The 23,656-nt window shown below is 37.2% G+C and overlaps 3 protein-coding genes across 11 annotated transcripts in view; all 3 read left to right on the top strand.

The window, feature by feature from the left end:
* trpm1a (transient receptor potential cation channel, subfamily M, member 1a) overlaps positions 1-23,656 on the top strand; it is a 163,654-nt gene that overhangs the window by 107,304 nt on the left and 32,694 nt on the right. For 4 of the 9 annotated variants that reach the window (NM_001441528.1, NM_001441529.1, NM_001441526.1 and 1 more), the window contains exon 1: positions 17,984-18,290. The exons of 3 other annotated variants lie outside the window; for them this stretch is intronic. In NM_001441528.1, coding sequence (NP_001428457.1) covers positions 18,201-18,290 — 90 coding nt within the window. In that variant the 5' untranslated portion in view covers positions 17,984-18,200. Of the gene's footprint in view, positions 1-17,862; positions 18,291-23,656 lie in introns of those variants that run through there. 2 more of the 9 variants (XR_015494965.1, XR_015494964.1) reach the window with 1 other exon arrangement.
* Positions 1,888-8,426, top strand: LOC100000086 (serine/threonine-protein kinase pim-2). Its single transcript, XM_087261320.1, has 9 exons — positions 1,888-4,454; positions 4,627-4,767; positions 4,981-5,172; positions 5,338-5,429; positions 5,635-5,685; positions 5,854-6,232; positions 6,333-6,509; positions 6,644-6,732; positions 6,816-8,426. Exons 1-9 carry the CDS (start codon positions 4,139-4,141, stop codon positions 6,888-6,890), a joined length of 1,512 nt encoding a protein of 503 aa, XP_087117446.1. The 5' UTR covers positions 1,888-4,138; the 3' UTR covers positions 6,891-8,426.
* On the top strand, positions 10,651-15,217 carry gtf2a2 (general transcription factor IIA, 2). The gene is given in 4 exon segments (NM_001020605.1): positions 10,651-10,825; positions 11,401-11,505; positions 14,664-14,790; positions 14,889-15,217. Coding segments are annotated over 4 exon segments (330 nt in total). The 5' UTR covers positions 10,651-10,753; the 3' UTR covers positions 14,915-15,217.

Below are 23,656 nucleotides of genomic sequence, written 5' to 3'. Positions count from 1 at the left end.
ATGACGCAAGAATCCTGGGCCCAGGTGAGGAAGCGCCAAATATTTTAGGTCACAGCACTAGCAATACTGGAAACACGAAATGCAGGAAATACCAAGATATTTACCTGATTTATTATTTTTTCTTGAAACAAAATGTCCCTGACCCAGCCACAGTGCAATATCTGTGACAAAGTTCTTGTTAACAAATGCATGAGGCTGTCCAAATTAATAAGACATTTGCATATGACTCCCCAATACATCAAGTGTACCCAATACAAATGGCCTACTGATGTTTTCAGAATCAGTTTTATTGCCGAGTGTGCTTCACACACACTAGGAATTTGTTTTGGCTACAGAAGCTTCCAGTGTACATAAAGTGACAACACAAAATAAATATGAAAAAAAGAAAGACGATAAACATCAAACAGAGATGCAGTTAGTCAAGAAATCTGGATGTTGAATTGTATGTACAGGTTTGTTATAAATACACAGGTTATATGGTGATGTGTACAAATGCAAATGGAGAAAGTATTGCATTGTATATTGATATAAGGTTCTGTGTACAAGTGCGTATGAGAAAGTATTGCATGTTTATTGCACAGTTGGGTAGATGGCCTGAGGAATTAAACTTTTCCTGCGTCTGGCAATTTTTGTGCTTGGTGCTATGAAGCGCCGACCAGACGGTAAAAGTTCAAACAGGTAGTGTGCTGGGTGTGAGGCATCCAGAGTGATTTTGTGAGCCCTTTTACTCACTCTGGAAGAGTAGGAAGGGTAGTGTCGGTGATACATTCAGCAGTCCGGACTATTTGCTGTAGTCTACAGAGGTCGGTTTTGGCAGCTGAGCCGAACCAGGCAGTGATTGAAGTGCAGAGGATGGATTGAATGACAGCTGAGTAGAACTGTACGTGCAGCTCCTGGGTCCTGTGGAAGGTTGAACTTCCTCAGCTGAAAAAGGAAGTATAGTCTCTGCTGGGCTTTCTTCACAATAGAGTCTATGTAATTGTCCCACTTTAGATCCTAAGAGGTGGTGGTGCCCAGGAACCTGAATTTTGCATTTATCTTTTACAAATCTGGATAAACTAATAAACAAATTGTTTGTTTGAAAAAAATTTTTGTCATACCTACTGCAAACATATATGAGCGATAATATCAATAAATGTGGAGGGGGGTTACAATATTGTCCAGGGAAAAAGGGGGTCTCAAGCTAAAAAAGGTTGGGAACTACTGTTTTATGATGCCCTGGTTGCTGACTTGTGTCACTGAAAGAGACATGTCAGTCTTTAAAATGATGGAAGCATTGATCTATAGATAATTCAATATCTGCATCAACACATCAACAACAAAAAAACATGTTTGGAAGTATTAGTAGAATAATAATTTAAAAATAGAAAGGAATGTGGTTGAGAATCAGCTGATTAAGCCATAGGGATGAGCCCTTCTAAAAGAAACATAGTGACAATCTTTCAAGCCAAGATACTGATTTTATTTCCTTCAGACAACACAGGAAAATGGTGAGCTTGAGTATTCTTGTATGTGATAGAGCAGTGAAGTCTCTTATAAAATAAAACATTTGTTATATTATTATATTATTTTAGCCTAACTTTGTTTTATTGATGCTTATTAGTCAGAGAGTTACAATATTAAATACAAAGAATCACAAGACATCAACTGATAAAATGAAGATAAATTAAATAACATTATGGATAAAAGTAACACATGTTAGGCCATATAGCAAAATATACAAATATGCTAACGGTACAGCAGTAAAAAAAAAAAATAATTAATTTAAAAATAATTTTTAAAAGAAGGAAGAAAGAAAATAAACATAAATATATAAACATGTATATTTTGTCTGTGCTCTCCATTTTTAACAGGAAAATGAGAGAGGAAGGGTTGTCAAATATAGTAAATTTTTTTCTAATACTGCAATCTGTATACCTAATCTTTTCTATTTGAATAGACTGCATCAGATCATGCATCCAATGCACATAACTGGGCGGAGAAGGATTTTTCCACTTCAGTGTTAAATGCCTTTTAGCAATTATTAAACAGATAGCAAGTGCATTTGACTGTGAAGATGACAAGAAAACATTTGTAGACAAATTATGGTTTATCAATGTTTAAAGATTTATATATAGATGATGTTTTTGCATCCTTTCAACAGCTTTTAGATAAGTTTTCCTTGCCCAGAAACAATTTTTTCCGATATTTACAGGTTCTTAGCTTTATCCGTAATAGGTATCCTCAGTTTCCTAGCCTCCCCTCCCCTACTCCTCTAGATTTAATTCTTGAACCAGTATCTATTGGGAAAGGTATGATTTCAGTTTTTTATGACAATATATGTTCTCTGCATAGAAGCTCACTGACATCCATAAAAACCCAATGGGAAGAAGACCTAACAGAGGACATTTCAGATGAACTGTGGGAAAACATTTTATACAGGGTACATTCTTCATCTGTGTGTGCTAAACATGGTTGGATCCAATGCAAAATACTCCATCATTCTCATTGGACTAAGGTCAAGCTTTCAAAAATGTACCCTGATGTTGATCCTCTCTGTGACCGTTGTCGCCAGGCTCCTGCAACACTGGCACATATGTTTTGGTTTTGCCCAACTCTATGTGGATATTGGTCAGAAATATTTGAGACAATGTTTCAAGTAGTTGGACAAGCAATTAAACCTGTATCTACAACAGCACTGTTTGGTACACTTCCTTTGTCAGTTCACTGTTCACGATACAAAGCAGATTTTGTGGCTTTTGTGTCCCTCCTGGCCAGAGGCCGTATTTTACTACATTGGAAGTCAGCTGCTTCACCTACTCACTCCATGTGGATTAATGACATTTTTCTCTTCATAAAACTGGAACAAATCAGACACTGTTTGAAGGGTTGTTCTAAAAACTTTCATAAAATGTGGGGCTCTCTCCTTGAATATATGGAAATGTATACTCCCTGCATACTAGATGATAGTTAATTTTGACATTTTTCTCTGCTGTGTGACATCTCATGTGACATCAAGACCAGGCTTTTAGTTTGGTGTATAAACAATTGTTATGGTTGGTTGGCATTTTATTTTCTTTTATTTTATTTCTTCTGTTGTTGTTGTTTAATTTTTATTTATTTTTTATTTTTTATTTAAATATATCTGGGGTTAATAATTGTCATAATCATTTAGATCCTTGTTTACTTCTCTCTCTCTATGTCAAAATGTACAATAATATTCTAAAATGTGTGATATTTGTAAATTTTTGAAAATTTCTATAAATAAAGTTGGGGAAGAAAAAAAAAAGAAAACATTTGTAGGGTTACGTCTAAATAATGCTACTAGGGTGCGTGGTTTGATATCTAAAAGAAAACATTTAGAAATTGATTTAAAAATTGATGCCCAAAAAATGCTTAGTGCTGAAAAAAGCCAGAAAGTATGTCAGAAAGAGTGGCTGGAGCTTGTTGTCACCCATCACAAGTTGAATCAAAACCAGGCTGACCTTCATATTTTAAACAAACATTTGGAAATCTACTGTATTTAATTAAACTTGTCTTCTGGAAAACACAAGTTCTCTAAGCTAAAAGGAAAAACAGAAAATAGCATGTTTCCTCTACTAGATTTAGTAGATTCAGTCTAATTATTATGTTTTTAAATCCCATCCACACATCTTTACTCTAATTCATTTCTGACTTCAATTCCTTACATTTAAATATACATACAAAAAGAAATAAAACTCTTCAAGTAGACTACTCCCACTGAGATCATGAAGTAATGTGGACTATCAGTTCTGTTCAGATACCATGATATTTGCCTCCCTCAAGTGGTTGAGAAAGAGAATACAACCAATAAGAAAGTATTAGCGACGCAGCATTATACTGCAGAAGTACGGAATTAAACATTTATATAAGTGTTTGAACAAGTATTAAAACAAGTAGATTTACATTTATAATATGATTTAATATTTATTTTAGCTTTATTTTAGGCATTACTATAAGAATTGTCAGGTATTATGTATGCAATATGTAGTCCAGCAAATTTTAAAACAAAACAAATTGATCTCAAGGACATTTTATTTGATGTCATAATTAGAACGTCAAAGTGGAATGTTAAGGCTTGACGGTGTAATTTAGTTTTAGTGGGTAGTTTGGAGTGAGACAGTGCGTTTGTTTTATCATGGGTCAGCGAATTTCTTGTCTGAATATAGCGACAGAGTCAGAGTGTGTGTACAGTTTACATCCTAGTACACCACTTCAGTTAAATAATGACACGCCTCGTCAAGAAAACCATCAGCTTGATGAGAGCCGTGTTGTTCCTTGTGAGGAAGATGGAGGGAGTTTGGTAAAGGAGAAAAAGAAATGGAAGAAAAAATCGAGTTTTTGGAGAAAGCTGTTCCGCTTTTCACGCCCAAGAGCTGGAAGGGGTGAAAAGGTGAAGCAGGTGGACAGTGAGAAGGTGAAGCCAGTTACCGAAGCAGAACCTTCTACTGATGGTAAATCCCTTTATTTTTTCTGTGACTGGAAAAAATTAATAAAAATGATCACCATAGCTTTAAAATATTGTGTCTGCAAATATATGTATTTGTAAAAGGATTGAAACGTTTCTGTGTGTTTTAATTAAAGTAAATGTTGAATGTATGTTCCCCTCTTTACATCAAACCTCAGTAGGAAACATCTCAAGCCCTGTTGAGCATCATGACTACCAGCAAGCTCCTAACAGCCTTGAGGTTCCTCCCTCCATCATTGACCTGCAAATACAGGAACAGTGTGAGAATGTGGAGCTGGAGGAAGAAATGTCTACTGATGGTAAATCTCTTCATCTTTTGTGTTTACTGAACTTAATCATTAAAGAAGATCATCATAGCTTTAAACATTTGCAGAGTTCAAATTTTCAGATGTGCAGTTGTTTGTGTATCTGAACTCTTCAGTTTTGTCTTTGTAAATACTATAAATGTATTATTTGTAGCAGTATTGAAATGTTTGTGTGTTTATATATAATTGTTATATTTTCCTCTTTAGATCCAACTTCAGTGGAGACCATATCTTCTGTAGAGAGTTATGGTCCTCAGAACACTCCCAACAGTAGTTTTGAGATTCCTTTCTTCACTGTTGACGAGCAAATCCAGGAGTTTCCAGATGATCTGTCAGAGGAAGAAACTGTGTGTCCTCTGGCAGAAAACCCAAGCCAAGACATGGTCTTGATTATTGGGAGTAAGTTCATATTAATTATGGCTGCTTGATGCTTTCACTTTTTGAAAGGATTAGATGTTTCTGCATTATGTATTAGTGACGTAATGGTGTATAAAGTGGTAATAAAGTTTTACTTTTGCATTGTAGAATATGAATCTGTCTCTAAAACTAATTATATTTGAACAGGCATGTGCTGGACCTACAACATGGGTGAGCTACTGGGAGAAGGAGGATTTGGTGCCGTATATGCTGGTGTCCGTGCCCATGATGGTCTTCCGGTAAATTTACATATATTTTTGCATAATCAACCTAACAAACTATATTTATGTGTTATGCTTTGTCTTTTGTTACACAACTAGAGCCCTTGATAAATGGTCAACCTGACCAAACATGCTACAAATTCATGACTAGAATTTCAACAAGGATTATTGAATGGCCTGATGTAATCCAGTGCTAACTGTTATATTCTGTTTTGTTGATCAGGTGGCAATCAAGTTTGCCAGAAAAATGGAGGGCATGGAATATCTCTACGTTGTAAGTAGACTGTCGTCTCTATGTGATCTTCATTAACTCTTTAACTCTCTGTTTTTGCTTTTACTGCCAATGTTAATCATAGACAGCAAACTATCTCTCAATAAACAAATTATTAACATGTTGTGCAAACCACCTTAATTTAACCATCCTAAAAACTCTTTCCACTAGCCTGGCCTTCCAGAACTTGTACCACTGGAAATCGGCCTCACACTTATGGCAAACAAGGGTCCCAGCTCACCCAACATAATCGATCTGCTGGATTGGCAGGACTTTCCAGACCATTATATAATGGTCCTGCAGCGCCCTTCACCATGCCTGAGTGTGTTCAAGCTTTTGGAGAGCTGTGGCAACATCTTTGAAGAAAGGTTTGCTCGGTATGTGATGCGCCAGGTTATCGAGGCAGCTGAGACCTGCTGCCGGCGCGGAGTATTCCACAGAGATATAAAATTGGAGAACTTGATCATCAACACACACACCATGGATGTCACACTGATTGACTTCGGCTGTGGGAACCTGTTCCACGAAACAGAGTACCACACTTTTAGTGGTATGTACAGTATTAAAACTTTAGTGTCATGACACACAAGCTGCTGAATACAGTAAAAACAAACTGTTGTAACTCAGACATGCAAATCTCTTTCCTCCAGGCACAGAGATGTACTGCCCTCCAGAGTTTTTCGAAACGGGCAAATACTTAGCACGGCCAGCAACCGTGTATTCGCTTGGAGTGCTGCTATACACTATGGTGTGCGGATATATGCCAGACTACACGGATCGGGAAAAGATGCAGCACTGGCTGTGGTATCTGCCGTCTTTGTCCTGTGGTAAGAACTTGAAAATTTGTAACAATCATACAAAAAAGTGTCTGACAAAGCCACTTGGCTCAGCTGTCCAAAATGCCATCAGGAGATGTAAAGGATGTTTAAAGTCATAGTCAAACATTAATCCTGTCTTTCAGAATGCAGTCATCTCATAAATGCCTGTCTGCATCCCGATCCCAGCGAGAGGATACTACTGGAGCAGATCCTCCTCCACGACTGGTTTACGGTACCTATGATCTATAAAACTTTTCAAAATGTCAGTTATTTTGGGGGACAATAAACCTGATTTTGTTTTTGTTTTTGCTTTAGATCACACCATCAGACATGGAGGATGAGCGCCCGGTCCTGGTCATGCAGGAAGAACTGATTAGCCAGGCATGCTAACACCAGTGGCCTCACCACTTCTCCAGTCCTTTGCTTATTGCTAATGTCTGGTGTCAGAGCTTGAGGCAGCAATACTTGCATCTGTTTGGTTGCTGCCAAAAATGTATTGTTGAATTGAAATAAAATTGTGTCAATTGAACTGTTGTGTTTGTCATGTTTTTGTCCATTTATTTGCTGAATTAGAATTGAAGTTTGCATTAAGCCTAGTAAGACCATGATTAACTAGTACAGGTGTATTTTATTATGAAAGAAGCTAAAAAAAGAATATTGTGGTCCTCCAGGAGCTGGATTGGACATAGTAAGTAGTAAGGAATGTGTATTTATATTGCACATTTATTGTGTATGACCATACACCCAAAGAGCTTCACAATCATGAGGGGGGTCTCTCCTCACCTCCACCAGTGTGCAGCATACACTTGGATGATGCGATGGCAGCCACAGGACAACGCTGCTAGTGCGCTCACTGCACACCAGCTTTTAGTGGAGTGGAGAGACAGTGATAGAGCCAATTCAGTAGATGCGGTTGATTGGGAGGCAACTATAGGTAAGGGCCGATGCAGGGAATTTGGCCAGGACACAGGGGTTACACCCCTACTCTTTACAAGAAGTGTCATGGGATTTTAAATAACCTCTGAGAGTCAGGACCTCAGTTTAACATTTCATCCAAAAGACAGCACTTACTAACAGTATAGTGTCCCTTTCTCTATACTGGGGCATTAGGACTCACACACTGCTGGCCTCACTAACACCATTTCCAACAGCAACCTAGTTTTCCCATGTGATCTCCCATCCAGGTTCTGACCAGGCTCAGCCCTGCTTAGCTTCAGTAAGTAACTGCTCTTGGGCTGCAGGGTGATATGGCTGTGAATTTTCTCAACTATGAATATTTACAAGTGAGAAACTCTGTTCTTCTTCATTCTACACCAGCAGTTCCCAACAAAGGAGTCCCAGTCCACAAGGGGGTCTCAGCGAGCTCTGTAGAGAGTTGCGTCATATTTAAAAAAAAATAAATAAATTAGCAGTGGACAATTAAGAGAACGATTATTTTGCCTCAGTTGATTTTATTTCCTGGCTGACCAAAAATTGACAAATTTGTAATTCGTCTTCCACAAAAAAAAAAAAAAATACTCTGATTCAACTTTAGCAGCTAATAGTAATGACGCAAGAATCCTGGGCCCAGGTGAGGAAGCGCCAAATATTTTAGGTCACAGCACTAGCAATACTGGAAACACGAAATGCAGGAAATACCAAGATATTTACCTGAACTATGGTTTTTTTATCTTTTCTTGAAACAAAATGTCCCTGACCCAGCCACAGTGCATCATCTGTGACAAAGTTCTTGTTAACAAATGCATGAGGCTGTCCAAATTAATAAGACATTTGCATATGACTCCCCAATACCTCAAGTGTACCCAATACAAATGGCCTACTGATGTTTAGAGAATCAGTTTTATTGCCGAGTGTGCGTCACACATTCTAGGGATTTGTTTTGGCTACAGAAGCTTCCAGTGAACATAAAGTAACAAGTGACAACACAAAATAAATATGGAAAAAAGAAAGACAATAAACATCAAACAGAGATGCAGTTAGTCAAGAAATCTGGATGTTGAATTGTATGTACAGGTTTGTTATAAATACACAGGTTATATGGTGATGTGTACAAATGCAAATGGAGAAAGTATTGCATTGTATATTGATATAAGGTTCTGTGTACAAGTGCGTATATTGCACATTTATTGCACAGTTGGGGGATATTTAACTGTTCATGAGGTAGATAGCCTGAGGAAATAAACTTTTCCTGTGTCTGGCGATTTTTGTGCTTGGTGCTATGAAGAGCCGACCAGACGGCAACAGTTCAAACAGGTAGTGTGCTGGGTGTGAGGCATCCAGAGTGATTTTGTGAGCCCTTTTACTCACTCTGGAAGAGTAGGAAGGGTAGTGTCAGTGATAAATTGAGCAGTCCGGACTATTTGCTGTAGTCTACGGAGCGAAGTCATGGGCGTAAATCCCGGGGGGGATGGGGGGGACATGTCCCCTCCCATCCGAGGGTTAGAGACAACACGGGGAAGCGATCACAAATTGACCCACCTTAAAGCGATTTTCCTCAATGTAGTTAATACAGACTCTTTCATATATTAGTTGCGGCAAAAAATGCTGATTAAGGATGTAATTGTCCATGAATCTGCTGTATTAGCGATTAAAATTACTTACCTAGTTAGCGTTAGCTTGTTGCTAACGCTAAAGCCGTTTCCCATGCATTGTTTCATTTGTGACGATTTGGCATAATGTTAACTTAACATTAACAACCACAATTTGCATATTATTAGTTGTGTATTTGCCAAATGAGCACTGCTACACTGTGCACACTAACCCCACTGTATTTTTTGTATAAGTTAATCAGTTTCTATTCTTTTCTACACAATTAATTTGAAATTAAAATGATAACCTTTTTTAATTCTGTTTTTATTATTGTGGTTATTTTTATGATAGTTTTGCATTCTTTATGTAAAGCACTTTGAATTACCATTGTGTATAAAATGTGCTACAGTATAAATAAACGCCTGGCAGTGTCATGTATTGGATAAAATGACAGAGAAAATGGACATAATGATTTTTCAGTGCAGCTAAACGCCAAGTACAAAAACTTCACATATTAAGCAATTTGGCTTTCAGAATGAGTGCTTATGAAAATACTAATATCACATTATCAATCACAGGCAAAGGAGAAAGAACTGATTGAGGAACAGGCAGAGCAGGGTCAGTCAGATGTACAGTGTCAGGTAAGGGTGTTGTGCTTTATTGAAGGGATAATGAAAATTCTTTTGAAATAATAAAATATAAATAATACAAATAATTTAAAAATAGAAAGGAATGTGGTTGAGAATCAGCTGATTAAGCCATATGGATGAGCCCTTCTAACAGAAACATAGTGACAATCTTTCAAGCCAAGATACTGATTTTATTTCCTTCAGACAACACAGGAAAATGGTGAGCTTGAGTATTCTTGTATGTGATAGAGCCGTGAAGTCTCACATAAAATAAAACATTTGTAATAGTCTCACGTTTTTAGTTGAAAATGTTTAACACAAAGGTCAGTTAACAAGTTGGCCACACAATAGATGCAATTGTCTGGTGTTTAGCTTAAGCAAAGTGAGCATACTAACCATTTATTTATTCATACATAAAAATATAAAGTAATGTTCAAACATATGTCTGTGTAATACCTGTTGTAGTCAGTCATCAACACATTATACGGAGTTTACTTTGTTTCACGCGTTGTAACCAGGATGTAACCTTGTCACAATGTAACAAATTCTCCGTCTGCAGAAACAATAATGTCTGGGCTCTTCTGCTGCCATCTGCTGGCGCCACACTGACACAAAATCATTAAGTCTTTGAATCTCTTTAGGCTTATTCCATGCCAAATTATGACTTTACTTTCTTTATATAACACGAAGGTAAAACAAATAATGATAAGCAATAATGAGGATATCATCTTTGCAACTATATTACATATCTCTCTTTCTTTTATTTTAAAATGAGGGCTGTCTAAAGTTATATTATAATGCCAATCACACTAAAACTTTTGTTTAAAAGGAAATCAGTTTTAAAACAATCTATAAAGTAATAAAATAAATGTGTTTTTATTTTCCAAGTCGACGAGGAATTGAAGGAGCAATGATTTATTATCCTCGTAGGACTCGCAGGATAAGAGATGTATGTCCCTCTCGTGTTTCCGTAGCGCGATCGCTCTGAGATTGGATTTTGAGGAAGTGCTCAGCCAGCGGGCAAATCACAAAGCAACAGCGGCGGCCCTACGGTTATTTTAAACAGAACATTCGCCTTCGCGCTGATAATACACTATGGCATATCAACTCTACAGAAACACGACGCTCGGAAACAGCCTACAGGAGAGTCTTGATGAACTTATTCAGGTGAGACTGCTGGATCTAAGAGAAGTCATGTAGCCTGATTGCTAGCCAGCGCAGAATGATGCGATTTAGAGACTGTAGATAACGGGATAAAGACGACGACTTTATTTTCAGTTATTTACCTTTAATAGTTTAGCATTTTATATGTTAGCATTGCATCTATTATTATTTATCTATCTGTTTAGCAAGTAAATGTAAAGTAACTGAGTGTTAGCAAACCCCAGCTGTGTTTGTGACTGAGCTGCTCCTCATAACAGTCATGAATGAACTGCTCTAGTAAAGGATACATTCAATTTTTGTGTGTTTTATTAGAGCTGTACGTGCAATTTTGGTTTAGTTTTGTTTTTAAATTGCCATATTTTAGAACATAACAGTCTTGGTATAATTACAGATGCAACATGTATCGTTTATTACTTCAATATGTACGTTTTTGTCTAAACATGTTGACTCTAAGATTGAAGACTAATACACGCAGTAAAGTCTTTTATTGATTATTTTACCTTACTTAATACAATGAAGATTAAACTTGACCACAACTACATGCATCTTTCAATGAGGTAACTTTTCTCTTTCCACAGACCCAACAGATCACACCACAGTTAGCTCTCCAAGTGCTTTTACAGTTTGATAAAGCTATCAACACAGCGCTGGCCAACCGGGTCCGCAACAGGGTCAATTTTAGGGTGAGTCAAGTGAATTACTTATATTTTTAAAGTGATAGTTGTGAATGTGAAAATTCTGAAATTGTTTTCAACATTGACTTGACATGTTTTGTTTAATACAAAAGGAGATATACTGAGGAATCCTGGAAATCTGTGGTCATAGACTTCCATTTATATTATTTGTTTTTTCAACCATTAAAGTCATTTGTTAGAGGTTTCCAGCATTCTTCACTATACAGGATACATGCAGGGTCTTAAAATGTCTTCAATCTCAAAAGCATAATTTTAGGCCTTAAAAAGTCTTAAATCCACTTAAGTTTTGTGTTGTAAATCTTAAATCTTTTTTACAGGTCTTAATGATCCTTTGTGCATGTATAGCTACTAGGCATGGGCTGGTATAAGATTATAACAGTATGATAACCTTGGATATAAGTTTCACGGTATGGAGATAACTGCTCTAAAATATATTCTTTTTAAATATCTGGGTAAAAAACAAAACATTTTCCCCTTTGTACAGAATATATTTTAATTGAGAAACATTTAAAATATTTAGCTGTAAACATGTCAGGCTAAATAATTAAAATGAATTATGGACTTCAACTGTCTTCATTTGTTTAAAACACACAGATTTATTTACAATTTAAAACGGCAACTTTGAAGATCTTTTCTGCTATAGATACTGTTGTACTAAACATTTTTTTAAATAAAGTGAATTTTAAAAAAAATCTTACTTATACCTTAGGAACGGTATAGCAGAAAATTTTGGATTGTTTTAAAACCTTGACTTTTCCTAACCGCGATATACCTTAAATGCAGTTATTGTCCCATGCTTAATAGCTACCCAATCTGGCCATTAACAATCATACAATCACCAACAATCCTAATGTCAATAAAATTTTTTATTTACAATTTGCATTTTTGCCATAATGTTTTAATTACTTTCCTTACAGTAACATTTGTTTAAAAGTTCTCCCTGTGTATACTGCTGAGGATACTGACCTGACCTTATTATTATTGTATTATTAAATGTACTAAATTACAATCATGTTTTGATAGGGCAAGTGAAAATCTTTTCCATTTCTTAGCGTTTAGTCTTGTATAAGTCTAAGATTCAATTAATAATGCTCTTAAAAGTCTTAAGCCTCCTTTTCACTGCACACGACAAGCGACAGACCGGAAGTCATTAATTTCCAATGGAGAGCAGTCCAGGAGCTGCGTGGAGTTCCGATCATCTCTGTATGTGGAAAATTCGGATCCGAATTGAGCTGCGGATCCGTTGATATATTTGAACTCCTGCGACTAGACCGGATGTGATGTATTCCAGTGTTGTACAAGCAGGTCCGCGCACGCGAGATGAGAAATAGGAGTTTATTTGGTTATTTTTTAAATTATAAAAAGTCTATATATTAAAAAAAATCTGTTCTTAAATGTAAGAAAGAAAGTAATAAAAATATATTTTGTAATGTTGTCTCCACATTCCCTCCTATATTTTAGCGGTCTGTGAGTTTCTAGTATTCATTCATTCAATAAACCATGTAAACTCACAGAGAATAAAGCCTCTTGCTTTTGCACTCTTTTATTTCGGACACTGAGAATCAGCTTCTCCCCCATGGTGCATTACAACAATTAAATGTGTGTGCGACTGCCACAAGGGGGTGTATTCCGACAGTCGTGTCGATTTGTTGTGTGCAGTGGAAAGGCGGCTTTAAATTTAACTTGTTGAAACCTGCAGAAACCCTGTGATATCTTCTTTTGTGTTCAACTTAACTCAAACTGGGTTGAAATAAGTGTAGGGTGGGTAAATGATGACAGAATTTTAAGGTTCGGGTCAACTATTACTTTACGAGAATTGTATTATATTACAGCATTTGTCAGGATGTCTGAGATATTTAATGAGGTAGTCTAGACTCTAGTTGTTTACCAGTTTGTTGTTCACACTTGATTTTAAATAAATCAGACACAGTCTTTCATCTGCTAGGTAAGCCCAGTTTATTTAAAGAAGTGTCAACACTGCTTTTTAAATCCTGGTTGTCACTTAGCAATTAGACCGAGACCACTAAAATGATTTGACTAAATTATGAAGCCAACATGGAACAGAGAATTTGTCTAAACAAAACAAAAAAAACAGGTAAGTAGATAACTTTAAAGCATAGATTCCTCATGTCTACCAGTTTTTTTGCTCACTATATGTGCAATGACCATTAAAATTGAATGGACACACAGTCAATCGCACACACCAACGATCAGGATTTAGAATTATGGCAAATCCAACAAGTTCAAAAGCAGCTTTTGCAAACTGGAAATATAAGCACTACTTTTCCCCCATTTTTTGATGAAAGACAAGAATGTTTATGTATCGTGCAACTTATGCCCAAGAAAAAAAAAAGAGTCTCTCTTTGTTGGTGTCAAGTACTTCTGATCTAACAATGCACCTCGTGTTGTCACATGCCTACGCAGGTGACGACCAGAGCTCTGAGACGAAGCCAACATGTCAAAGAAAATAAAACTTAATTTTTCTCCACCACAAACACTTATTTCTCAGACAGAATTAAACAAAAGAATATCTAGATATATAGTTGAGGACATGCTGCTGTTGTCTCTCACATTGTCCCACAACACCATTATAATGGTGTAGATTAGTGTTCAATGTTTTATATTTATTTTATAGTCATTTGACGAAAATAAGATTTTTATTAAAGTACCACAATAATTACTTTCCTTGGTAATTAGTTACTTTTATAATTATGTAACTCCGTTATTATTTGGGAAAAGTGACTATTAACTATAATTACTCTTTTAATTGGACGTGCCCAACACTGCTCATCAGAAGCAAAATAAGATCTGCAGCAGATCTTCATTAGTGTGTGATCAGGAAAGTTTCTGGTACTGTTTTGACTCCCTTACACATTTACGAGCTCATCACAAGTGTTTGGCCGATTAAAAGTACTATCACATGGACCAACATCTAGCAATTAGCCCTGTAAGATCAGTTCAGTCACAAAATTCACATTATTGATGCTGCTTTGTTTTTGTATCTTTGGGTATGGCTTTAAATAACATCATAAATGTGATGTAAACCAGGACTAAGTGTATCGTTTTCTATTTTGGTACAGATCGAAATCACTCCCATATAACCGAACATGAAGTGTAAAAATCACTGCTCTTTGCTTCATCTGCAGGGATCTCTGAACACATACAGGTTCTGTGATAACGTCTGGACGTTTGTGTTGAATGACGTTGAATTCCGGGAAGTGACAGACCTGGTCAAGGTGGACAAAGTGAAAATTGTAGCATGTGATGGCAAAAGTAAGACTGAGAAAATATTGATTTATTATTTTCTGCTTTTTCATACTTTGAGGTGTTGTAAAGAAATCCATCTAATCCAATGTGTTTCTGTTTCATAGACACTGGGTCTAATGCAGCAGAGTGAAATCCAGCTGGAGGACAAAACGAAATTGAATTGCTGGTTGATGGGAAAGATGAAAAGAATTGAAGATGGGGCACACAGCGAGGAGGACTGTGTATATATTATTTATTACAAGAAACAGTTCTCCAGCCTTCATGCATTAACCTGCTCAGTGGAGGACTGGCACGTGTATGGAGCACACAAGGCCTTGGATGTCACATGAAAGTTTTCTTTTTATAAATAAATATATATAATTTTCATAGAAATGCCAATGCTTTTCAGTTTGTTACTATTTAGCGTATTCTCTAATAAACTTGTTTTAAAGGTTTTTGCTTGCTGTTGTTATGGAGAATGTTTTAATAAGTTGTCTTCCAAATTAACAGGACTATAGAGCTGTATTGGGATCATAATTTCCGAAATCACACATAACCACCACTTAATCTCCACTACTAGCTGTCACCTGTAAGTTTAAAGGAATAGTTCACTCAAAAATGAAAAATTAGTTTATTTATTCCCCCTCGGGCCATCCAAAATGTTGATGAATTTATTTCTCTTCAGCAGAACATATTTTTAGATGATAACAATTGTCCTCTGGTGTCCCTATGTTGGAAGTCAGTGGGTGCCATTACTTTTGAGATAAAAAAAAACATGTTTAAAACAAATTATAATTATTACCAGTGCCTGCTCAGGATGCACTGAGATTTTAGGAAGCGAAATAATCTCTCTGTGCTGAACACTGAACATTATTTACAACTTTATTACCTGTTATTCAAAGGGTTAGGTACTGAAACCCAGTGCCATTATTGGCATATGAATTTCACTGCCTAATTTTGGTTCCACTATTGTTGCGACAAGGATATAAGAAGCATCAAGGTTTGTGTCCTATCATCTCGAAGTGAAGTTTTATAAACTAATTTCTAGAGGAGCACATGATATACTGACATAATCAGTAATAACCCAATCAGATTGATTCAAGCTTACAATAAATAGACAGATTTCACCCTATTGCCTTATCTTTGTTTTTGGAAGAATCCCCTCTTTCACCCCATCTCCTTTTCCAGGGGGAGCTCTCGATACTTACCTGATATTGCACCACCTGCTTATTGACAGGTGGGAGCCTTGGGCTCAATTGTCTCTGAGCTCAGGGTTCTCTACCAGGACAGCATGCCAAATTTGCTGTTAATGCCAAACATATCTAAGTGTTGGTGGAGCAGTGAGTAGCACAATCACCTCACAGCAAGAACGTCGCTGGTTTAAACCTTGGCTGGGTCAGTTGGCATTTCTGTGTAGAGTTTGCATGTTCTCCCTGTGTTTGCGTTGGTTTTCTCTGGGTGCTTCAGTTTCCCTCAAGTCCAAAGACATGCGCTATAGGTGAATTGGGAAGGCAAATATGCCCATAGTGTATGTGTGTGAATGGGTATGCATGGATGTTTCTCAGTACTGGGTTGCAGCTGGAAGGGCATCCGCTGCATAAAACATATGCTGGATAAGTTGGCGGTTCATTCCACTGTAGCGACCCTGGATTAATAAAAGGACTAAGCTGAAAATGAAATTAAATATTTAAGCGTGAATTCTTGAAACATTTAAATTCTAAATTCTATGAAAAATTTAATTCTAAACAACTTTGAGGGATTTGACTTAGAGGGAGTCGGTTTTGTGGCTCAAAAGCATCCATTTTGTCACCCTAATCTTTAAAAGTATCAATTTAGCACTGGTATCCAAATAGCTCCAAACGATACCCAACCCTGTCTGTATTCATGGCAATAAAATTGTAAATAAGGTTCATTTTGGTCCACCGACAATTTTGTTTTACTTACACCAGCTAAAATCTTCTTTACTGTTCCACAAAAAAGAAATCTGCCAAAACAGCCTTTGCAGGAAAGCTAAAGGAGTGCAAAATCCCACCTTCAGATTTAAAGCCACTAATAAAAGGCAATATTCTAAACAAATGGCAAAAAGAATGGGATCAGTGCTCAGATAATAAACTTTTTGAAATTCAGCTAGAAATAGGAAAAAATCTGATTTATTTTTTAACTTAATACACGATGAAATTGTTTATAGAAGATGCTGCATTGGACACACAAGACTCACACATGAACATTTGCTTACCACCTAAATGTCAGTATTGCAAAAGAAACCAAACTTAAACATGTTCTTGTGGAATGCCCTATTTTTAATGGTATTAGACAACAATTTTTATTTATATACAGACTTTAAATGAAATATTTTTAAATGTGAATCCTTTTAAAATTGTTCAATTTTTATCAAAAGTAAACCTTAAAAAACTGTTTTAGTTTTATACTTATATATTATTATTATCTATGTATTTTTTCTTGTGTATGTATTGCTGTTGGGGACTTTTAATTGTTATAATATTTTTAAACCTGTGGTTTAAAACCTGTGGAAAAGTGGTATTTATAAAACGTGGTAAACTTGATCTGTTTTTTTTTTTTTTTTGCCATGACATAGCCAAAGAAGCTAAAATGGCTATAAACTCAAAATTCTCTCTCTACAAAAAAGTCGCCTTCATCCTGGATGGCCTGAGGGTGAGTAAATTAACTAACATTTTTCATTTTTGGGTAAACTTTACCTTTAAATAGAGCAAAATCGTTCAAATAGATTAAACTGTAGGATTTCTGCTCATAATTTAATGATTCTGAACTATAAAAGTAGAAATATTATCAGAAGTGCTATTTAAAAAATGCTATTTTTTTCTGTCGTGCAAAGGAACAGCTTGGTGTTAGCCATCTTTTTTAATTCTAAGCCATGCGGAAAATGATTTTTTAATTTTAGAATAAATTGGGGGGAAATAGTTAATAGCAGATTGCATTTTGTCAACTGTTTGACAATGACCTGAATATTGGTACACAAGTGATGATGCTACCCTGTCCTATTCACAGCTAAGCTCTGCATTTCTGTTTCCTAATACTTTTCAAGTCATGACCTAACCATGTGTTTTTTTTTTTATTTAGCATTAGAGCCATTTTTGGTTTGACTTTTACCCAAAGTAGATTTACCTTCAATCACCATTTATTAAATCTCCTGCATTAAAGAGCATCACTCATAGGGCAACTCCATTAAGCCTGATTACACGCACACACACACATACAGACCGTCGCTGAGGAAGGGGGTCTTTGTGTCAGCGTCATACTATTCCATCTCTCAGTGTCTGAATGAATCAGTCTTTGCTGTAGGATGCTGAAAGTGGACATCAGTGTTTTCAGCTGTTGATCATTTTGTCTGCTGGTCATGGAGACTCATCGAGGCTGGATAGTGATGGCTGGACTATAGGAGAAGTTTTGTTATAAATATGGATAACAGGGGCTTTGGAGCGAAAAAGGCCAAAGAGGGCTCCTTTAAGCGTGCCTCAATTAAACGAACATCCTCTGGCTCTCAGAAGGTAAGAGACCTCTACAAACTTCTGAATTATACTCAATTTTTCTTCTACTGCAATTGGCAGAGTTGATTTGAATTGGTGAGTGGCATCGTGGCTGAGTGGTTAGCACTGTTGTGTCACAGCAAGAAGGTAGCTGGTTTGAGTCCCGGCTGGGTCAGTTAGCATTTTTGTGTGGAGTTTGCATATTCTCCTTGTTTTGGTGTGGGTTTCCCCCAGGTGCTCCAGTTTCCCCCACAGTCCAAACACATGCACAATTGGTAAATTGAATAAGCTGAATTGTCTGTAGTGTATGTGTGTGAATGGGAGAGTGTAGGGATTTTTCCCGATACTGGGTTGCAGCTGGAAAGGCATGCGCTGTGTAAAACATATGCAGGATAAGTTGGCGGTTAATTCCACTGTGGCGACCACTGATGAATAAAGGGATTAAGCTGAAGGAAAAAAATTTTTTCGGTTGGTTTAGAAACTTGATCGAATTAAATAATGCTTGGGAGCCACTTCATATGTAGGATTCTTGGCCCTCTGTCCTGTTTGAAACAATCTATATATTGTTGTGGTTCCATTGTCATTTAAAGTTTTGGCTCACAAGCATTATTCAGTCTCTTGGAAGATTTTGTGTGTCTCTCTTTTCTGAAACAGTTCAGAAAATTGAGCGCTCTTCAAGTGTATTGGTACAATATGTTATGCAGAGCACTGTGTCCCCAGGACTGGAGTTGAGATTTACTGGTTAGTGTTAGAATGGCTAATACTATATTAACTTTGTCTCATGCAATGAATATTGAATCTGCTTTAACAGAAGTGTTGAAGGTTTGACCGGTTTTGCACTGTAAGATGTACGGACTTGCCGTTTCATTAGGTACGACTTGTACTGAGTTGGATCTCTTTGCCTTCAGAATTGTGCTGGATGGTTTATTTAGATCAGGGGGTTTTCCTATGAAGGGCCAAAAACCAAACTTGATTGAGGCTGGGGGTCTTACAAAGTTATTACATTCAAATTGCCAACGTAATTTCCTAATTTAATATTATTTTTAAAAAGAAATGTATAATCATATAAAAGGGCTGTCGCCTCACAGCAAGAGGGTTGCTGGTTCAAACCTCGACCGGGTCCATTGGCGGTTCTGTGTGGAGTTTGCATGTTCTCCCTGCGTTCGTGTGGGTTTTTTCCGAGTGTTCCGGTTTCCCCCACTGTCCAAAGACATGCGGTACAGGTGAATTGGGTTGGCTAAATTGTCTGTAGTGTATGAGTGTGTATGGATGTTTCCCATAGATAGGTTGCAGCTGGAAGGGCATCCGCTGAGTAAAACATATGCTGGATAAGTTGGCGGTCCATTCTGCTGTGGTGACCCCAGATAAATAAATGGACTGAGCCGAAAAGAAAATGAATGAATGAATAATCATATTAATAATTTTATGTAAATATATAAGTTCAATGCATATGTCGACTAATAGTAATTACATTTAAAAAAATTTACAAAATCTGATAATTTGATTTATCAATTAATTTACTCGTTGGCTTAGTCCCTTTATCAATCCGGGGTCACCACAGCGGAATAAACCGCCAACTTATCCAGCACGTTTTTACGCAGCGGATGCCCTTCCAGCCGCAACCCATCTTTGGAAAACATTCACACACAGACACTTATACACTACGGGCAATTTAGCCTTCCCAATTCACCTGTACCGCATGTCTTTGCTCTGTGGGGGAAACCGGAGCACCAGCGGAAACCCACGCGAACGCAGGGAGAACATGCAAACTCCACACAGAAACGCCAACTGAGCCGAGGTTCGGCCCAGCAAACTTCTTGCTGTGAGGCGACAGCACTAACTACTGCGCCACTGCGTCGCCTGATTCATTTAATTAAAACACTTAATTTCAGATGTAGCTCAACAAATAAATAAACAAACAAACAATCAAATGGTTATGTGACATTAGAACTGATGATCTCTGTTGAAGGCATTTGCCTCAACCTTTCCCATCATTTTCCATCCTCTTTGTCAGTTGCGCATGCCAGTTTCCAAATGCACCATATCCAAGGTTTCCACAGGTCATGGAATTTTGTTTTGCTGTGAAAATATACACCTATTAACACATCTTTATTCTTCATAGTTTTCATACTAAGGAACCATTAGTCACATTTCCACTATCGGGCCAGTGCGAGCCAGGGCTTTAATCGGCCGGGCCAATAGCCCGGGAGGTTGAGAAATGAGGCTGAAATAATGTCGCGTTTCCACTGTCGGGCTAGTAGCTCACAGCGGGTCACGCAAACACCGCCTACAGAACATCACACAACCCGCCCACTTCACTATAAATTAAAACTACTTTATTATTTTATGCAGCAGCCTTACATTTAAAAGGGAAACAAAAGGGTGATCATGCGCAAAAAGACCCCAGACTATAAGACTAGATGTTTTCTTTCCCTTATTTCTTTATTTGTTTGCCGCATGTACTCATGTGCGATCAGAAAACTGCCCGCCTCATCTTTCACTCCGCCTCGAAAGCCCCAGCTGGCCCTCCTTGGCCCAAGGTATTTGGCGGGCCAAAAAAGGCCGGCCTCTGGCCCCAAGAAAGCCCCGCTTTGGCCCGATTAGGCCCCGGAAGTGACACTGGAAACCCCACTGGCCTTGGCTCGCCCTGGCTCGCTCGCTTTAGGCGCGATAGTGGAAACGCGGCTATTGATTGTTAGAATTTATATATAGGAAGCACTGAGGGATACAAAGAGAAAGTCTTTACCTCTTAACCTTATGAAGCCTACTACATCATATTTGATATAATCAAAATAAACAAAACTTAAATTCTCTTCTCAACAATAGCATTAGAATTGTCATGTTAAAACTTCTATTTTTAGCGATGGATACAACAAAACTATGCTGAATGCGTATTGGGATAATGTCATATGAAATGTTTAAAATTGGTCACAAACCTAACAAGAGAGTGAGGGCCGTACTGAGTCTGACAACTCAAGAAATCACACACCGGATAAGAACTTTCTACACTAAAATATAATGCAATTAAATAAAACAATGCAGATGGTGCAAAATTCTCCTGGCTGGTCAAAATTTGCAAGGAATCTGCAGCAATTTAAAAAATTGCAAGCTGCTCTAAATTTTGTGTTTTTATCTCGATTTTGCGTTAAATTCAAGAATCACAGAGGACTACTGAACACATCAGCTGCCTGTTTTTCTATTCGGTATAGGTCACGAAAACTCTTTTAGTCAGTGAAGGTCAGGGGAAAGTCATGGAATTTTGTCTGGAGTGGAAGCACATCTCTAAAGTGCTGTACTGGATTGAGATCTGGTGACTGTGTAGGCCATTTAAGTTTATAATTCACTTTCATGTTCAAAAACCTATTGAGATTTGAGCTAGGGCTGGGCGATTAATTGAAATGTAATCAAAATCGACATTCAGAACTTTTAATCGATCAAAATTTTCCTGGACGATTTTTTCAATTGCTTTCCCTACATCTCACGTGACGTGTTAAAGGCTGTGGCTGATTTCTACTTCTTTGGCCACTTTGCAGCCACATTTGATCTCTGGTCAAGTAGGACGATGCACTCTTTCTTGAGCCCTACATTGCACTACAATGATGATGATTAGAAGCCTTTAGATGGCATATAAAACATGACAGTGAACTATGAGGGGAAAAAAATAAATAAATAAAATAATCATTCATTAAGCGTAATCGAGTTAAAAGGTTATTCATCAAGATTTTGATTTTAGGCCATATCGCCCAGCACTAATTTGAGCTCTTTGTATTTAGCCATCATAAGATGGGTACACTGTGGTCAAGAAGAGTGGAGATGGTCAGAACTAAATGTGCTAAGGAAATTACCCATTCAAATTGCTGTTATTAATGTGCTCTTCTTCTGCTGCTGTAGCACATCTGCTTCAAGGTTTGATGTGTTGTGTGTTCAGAGAGGATATCCTGCAGTCCATAGTTTTTGTTTGAATTAATGTAGATGTTCTGTCAGCTTGAACCAGTCTGGTCTGACCTCAACAAGGCCTACAAAACTGCTGCTCACTGGATATTTTCATTTTTATGATCATTTTCCTGCAAATCCTATAGACTTTTGTATGTGTGAATCCCTGCAGATCAGCAGTTTCTGAAACACTCAGATCTGCCTGTCTGGCATCAAAAATCATGCCATGTTTAAAGTCACTTAAATCACATTTCGTCCTTATTTTAATGCTCAAATTGAACTTCATTGGATCTTCTTGACCACATCTCTAGATGAATTGCTTGCTAAGAGATTGGCTAATAGCCTTGACATGCAGTTGAACCCAAAGATTTCTGTTGGTTTTTCGTTTGATATTTTGATAGTCAGATAAGTGTGTGTAAACTCATTTGCAGAGTGCACTGATTCTTACGGTGATCCTGATCTCTGAGTGTGTGTTACATACGTGTACACACATATACAGTACAAAACCTTTTTTTTCTTCAGCATTGTCCTCTAATCTCTGATAATGGCCCAGTAAAGAGCACTGGCCCTGGTGGCTTAAACCCCCGTTCTCTCTAATTCTCGATCTTATGTGATTAATGCAGAGTTCTGTGGAAAGAGTCCAAACGCAAGTGGACAAAAGCACACTTTAGTGGGCTTACAATGGATCTGAAATGATTTCAAATCAGCTTGTGTTTTCAAGGGAAAGGAAAACAACGTACTGAAGTTTATGAAAATGCATGACTGCACTTCCATGATTTACATGACCTTTCATCTCTGTAAACGGACTAAAACCTTTTATCCTTGTTTTTATAAAAATGCTTAAGCAAACTGACATGGTAACACAATGTTTGTTAACTAACAGAAGATCACTTGAAAAATTGAATGGTAAAGATTACAAAAAATACTAATCACTAATTATATAACCTCTACTATCGATATTAGTCTATCATAATAATAGTAATGATACAATATTTGGGGTAATCATATTTTCTTTTAAGTAGAAATGGCTGGTCTGTTCTGAACAAGGACTACAAAACTTTAACAACCAAAATTGTGTTGCATTGTAGTATATTGTATTTTTTTTTCTTGTAAACATCGTAAAAATGCTAGTCTTCATTTACTACTGGCAGACAGAGTTGATTTGCTTTTTGCTTGATTTGCTTAGATGAGGATTATCTGAGCTGAGCTTTTCACAGAGCTCCTTTATGTAGCTGCTCACGGGGTAGACATGTGTTAATGTGAGAGCTTTGAGGGACTAAATTGTAATTATGGATCAGCGGGAGCAGATTTTTCTGGTTTTCTATTTCTGTTTAATTTACCAGTCAATCTGTTTTAGGAAGCTCATCTGAGGACATACTGGCTATGTCTCTGTGGGGAGTCAAGTCACCTTTATTTCGATAACAGCTTCCGAGAGATCATGAGTAAAATATTCA

This window comes from Danio rerio, chromosome 7, assembly GCF_052040795.2.
Source record: "Danio rerio strain M-AB ecotype USA chromosome 7, GRCz13ab, whole genome shotgun sequence".
Lineage (NCBI taxonomy): Eukaryota > Metazoa > Chordata > Actinopteri > Cypriniformes > Danionidae > Danio > Danio rerio.
The sequence above is the reverse complement of the archived record's forward strand: the minus strand, read 5'-3'. Positions and strand labels throughout refer to the sequence as shown.

What these genes read in the sequence shown, in the direction of transcription:
- LOC100000086 (XM_087261320.1), top strand. Translation starts at nt 4,139, where the DNA reads ATGGGTCAGCGAATTTCTTGTCTGAATATAGCGACAGAGTCAGAGTGT. An exon ending in CATGGTCTTGATTATTGGGA is followed by an intron (nt 5,173 to 5,337) that starts GTAAGTTCATAT and finishes ATATTTGAACAG; the next exon opens with GCATGTGCTGGACCTACAAC. An exon ending in TCTGCCGTCTTTGTCCTGTG is followed by an intron (nt 6,510 to 6,643) that starts GTAAGAACTTGA and finishes CCTGTCTTTCAG; the next exon opens with AATGCAGTCATCTCATAAAT.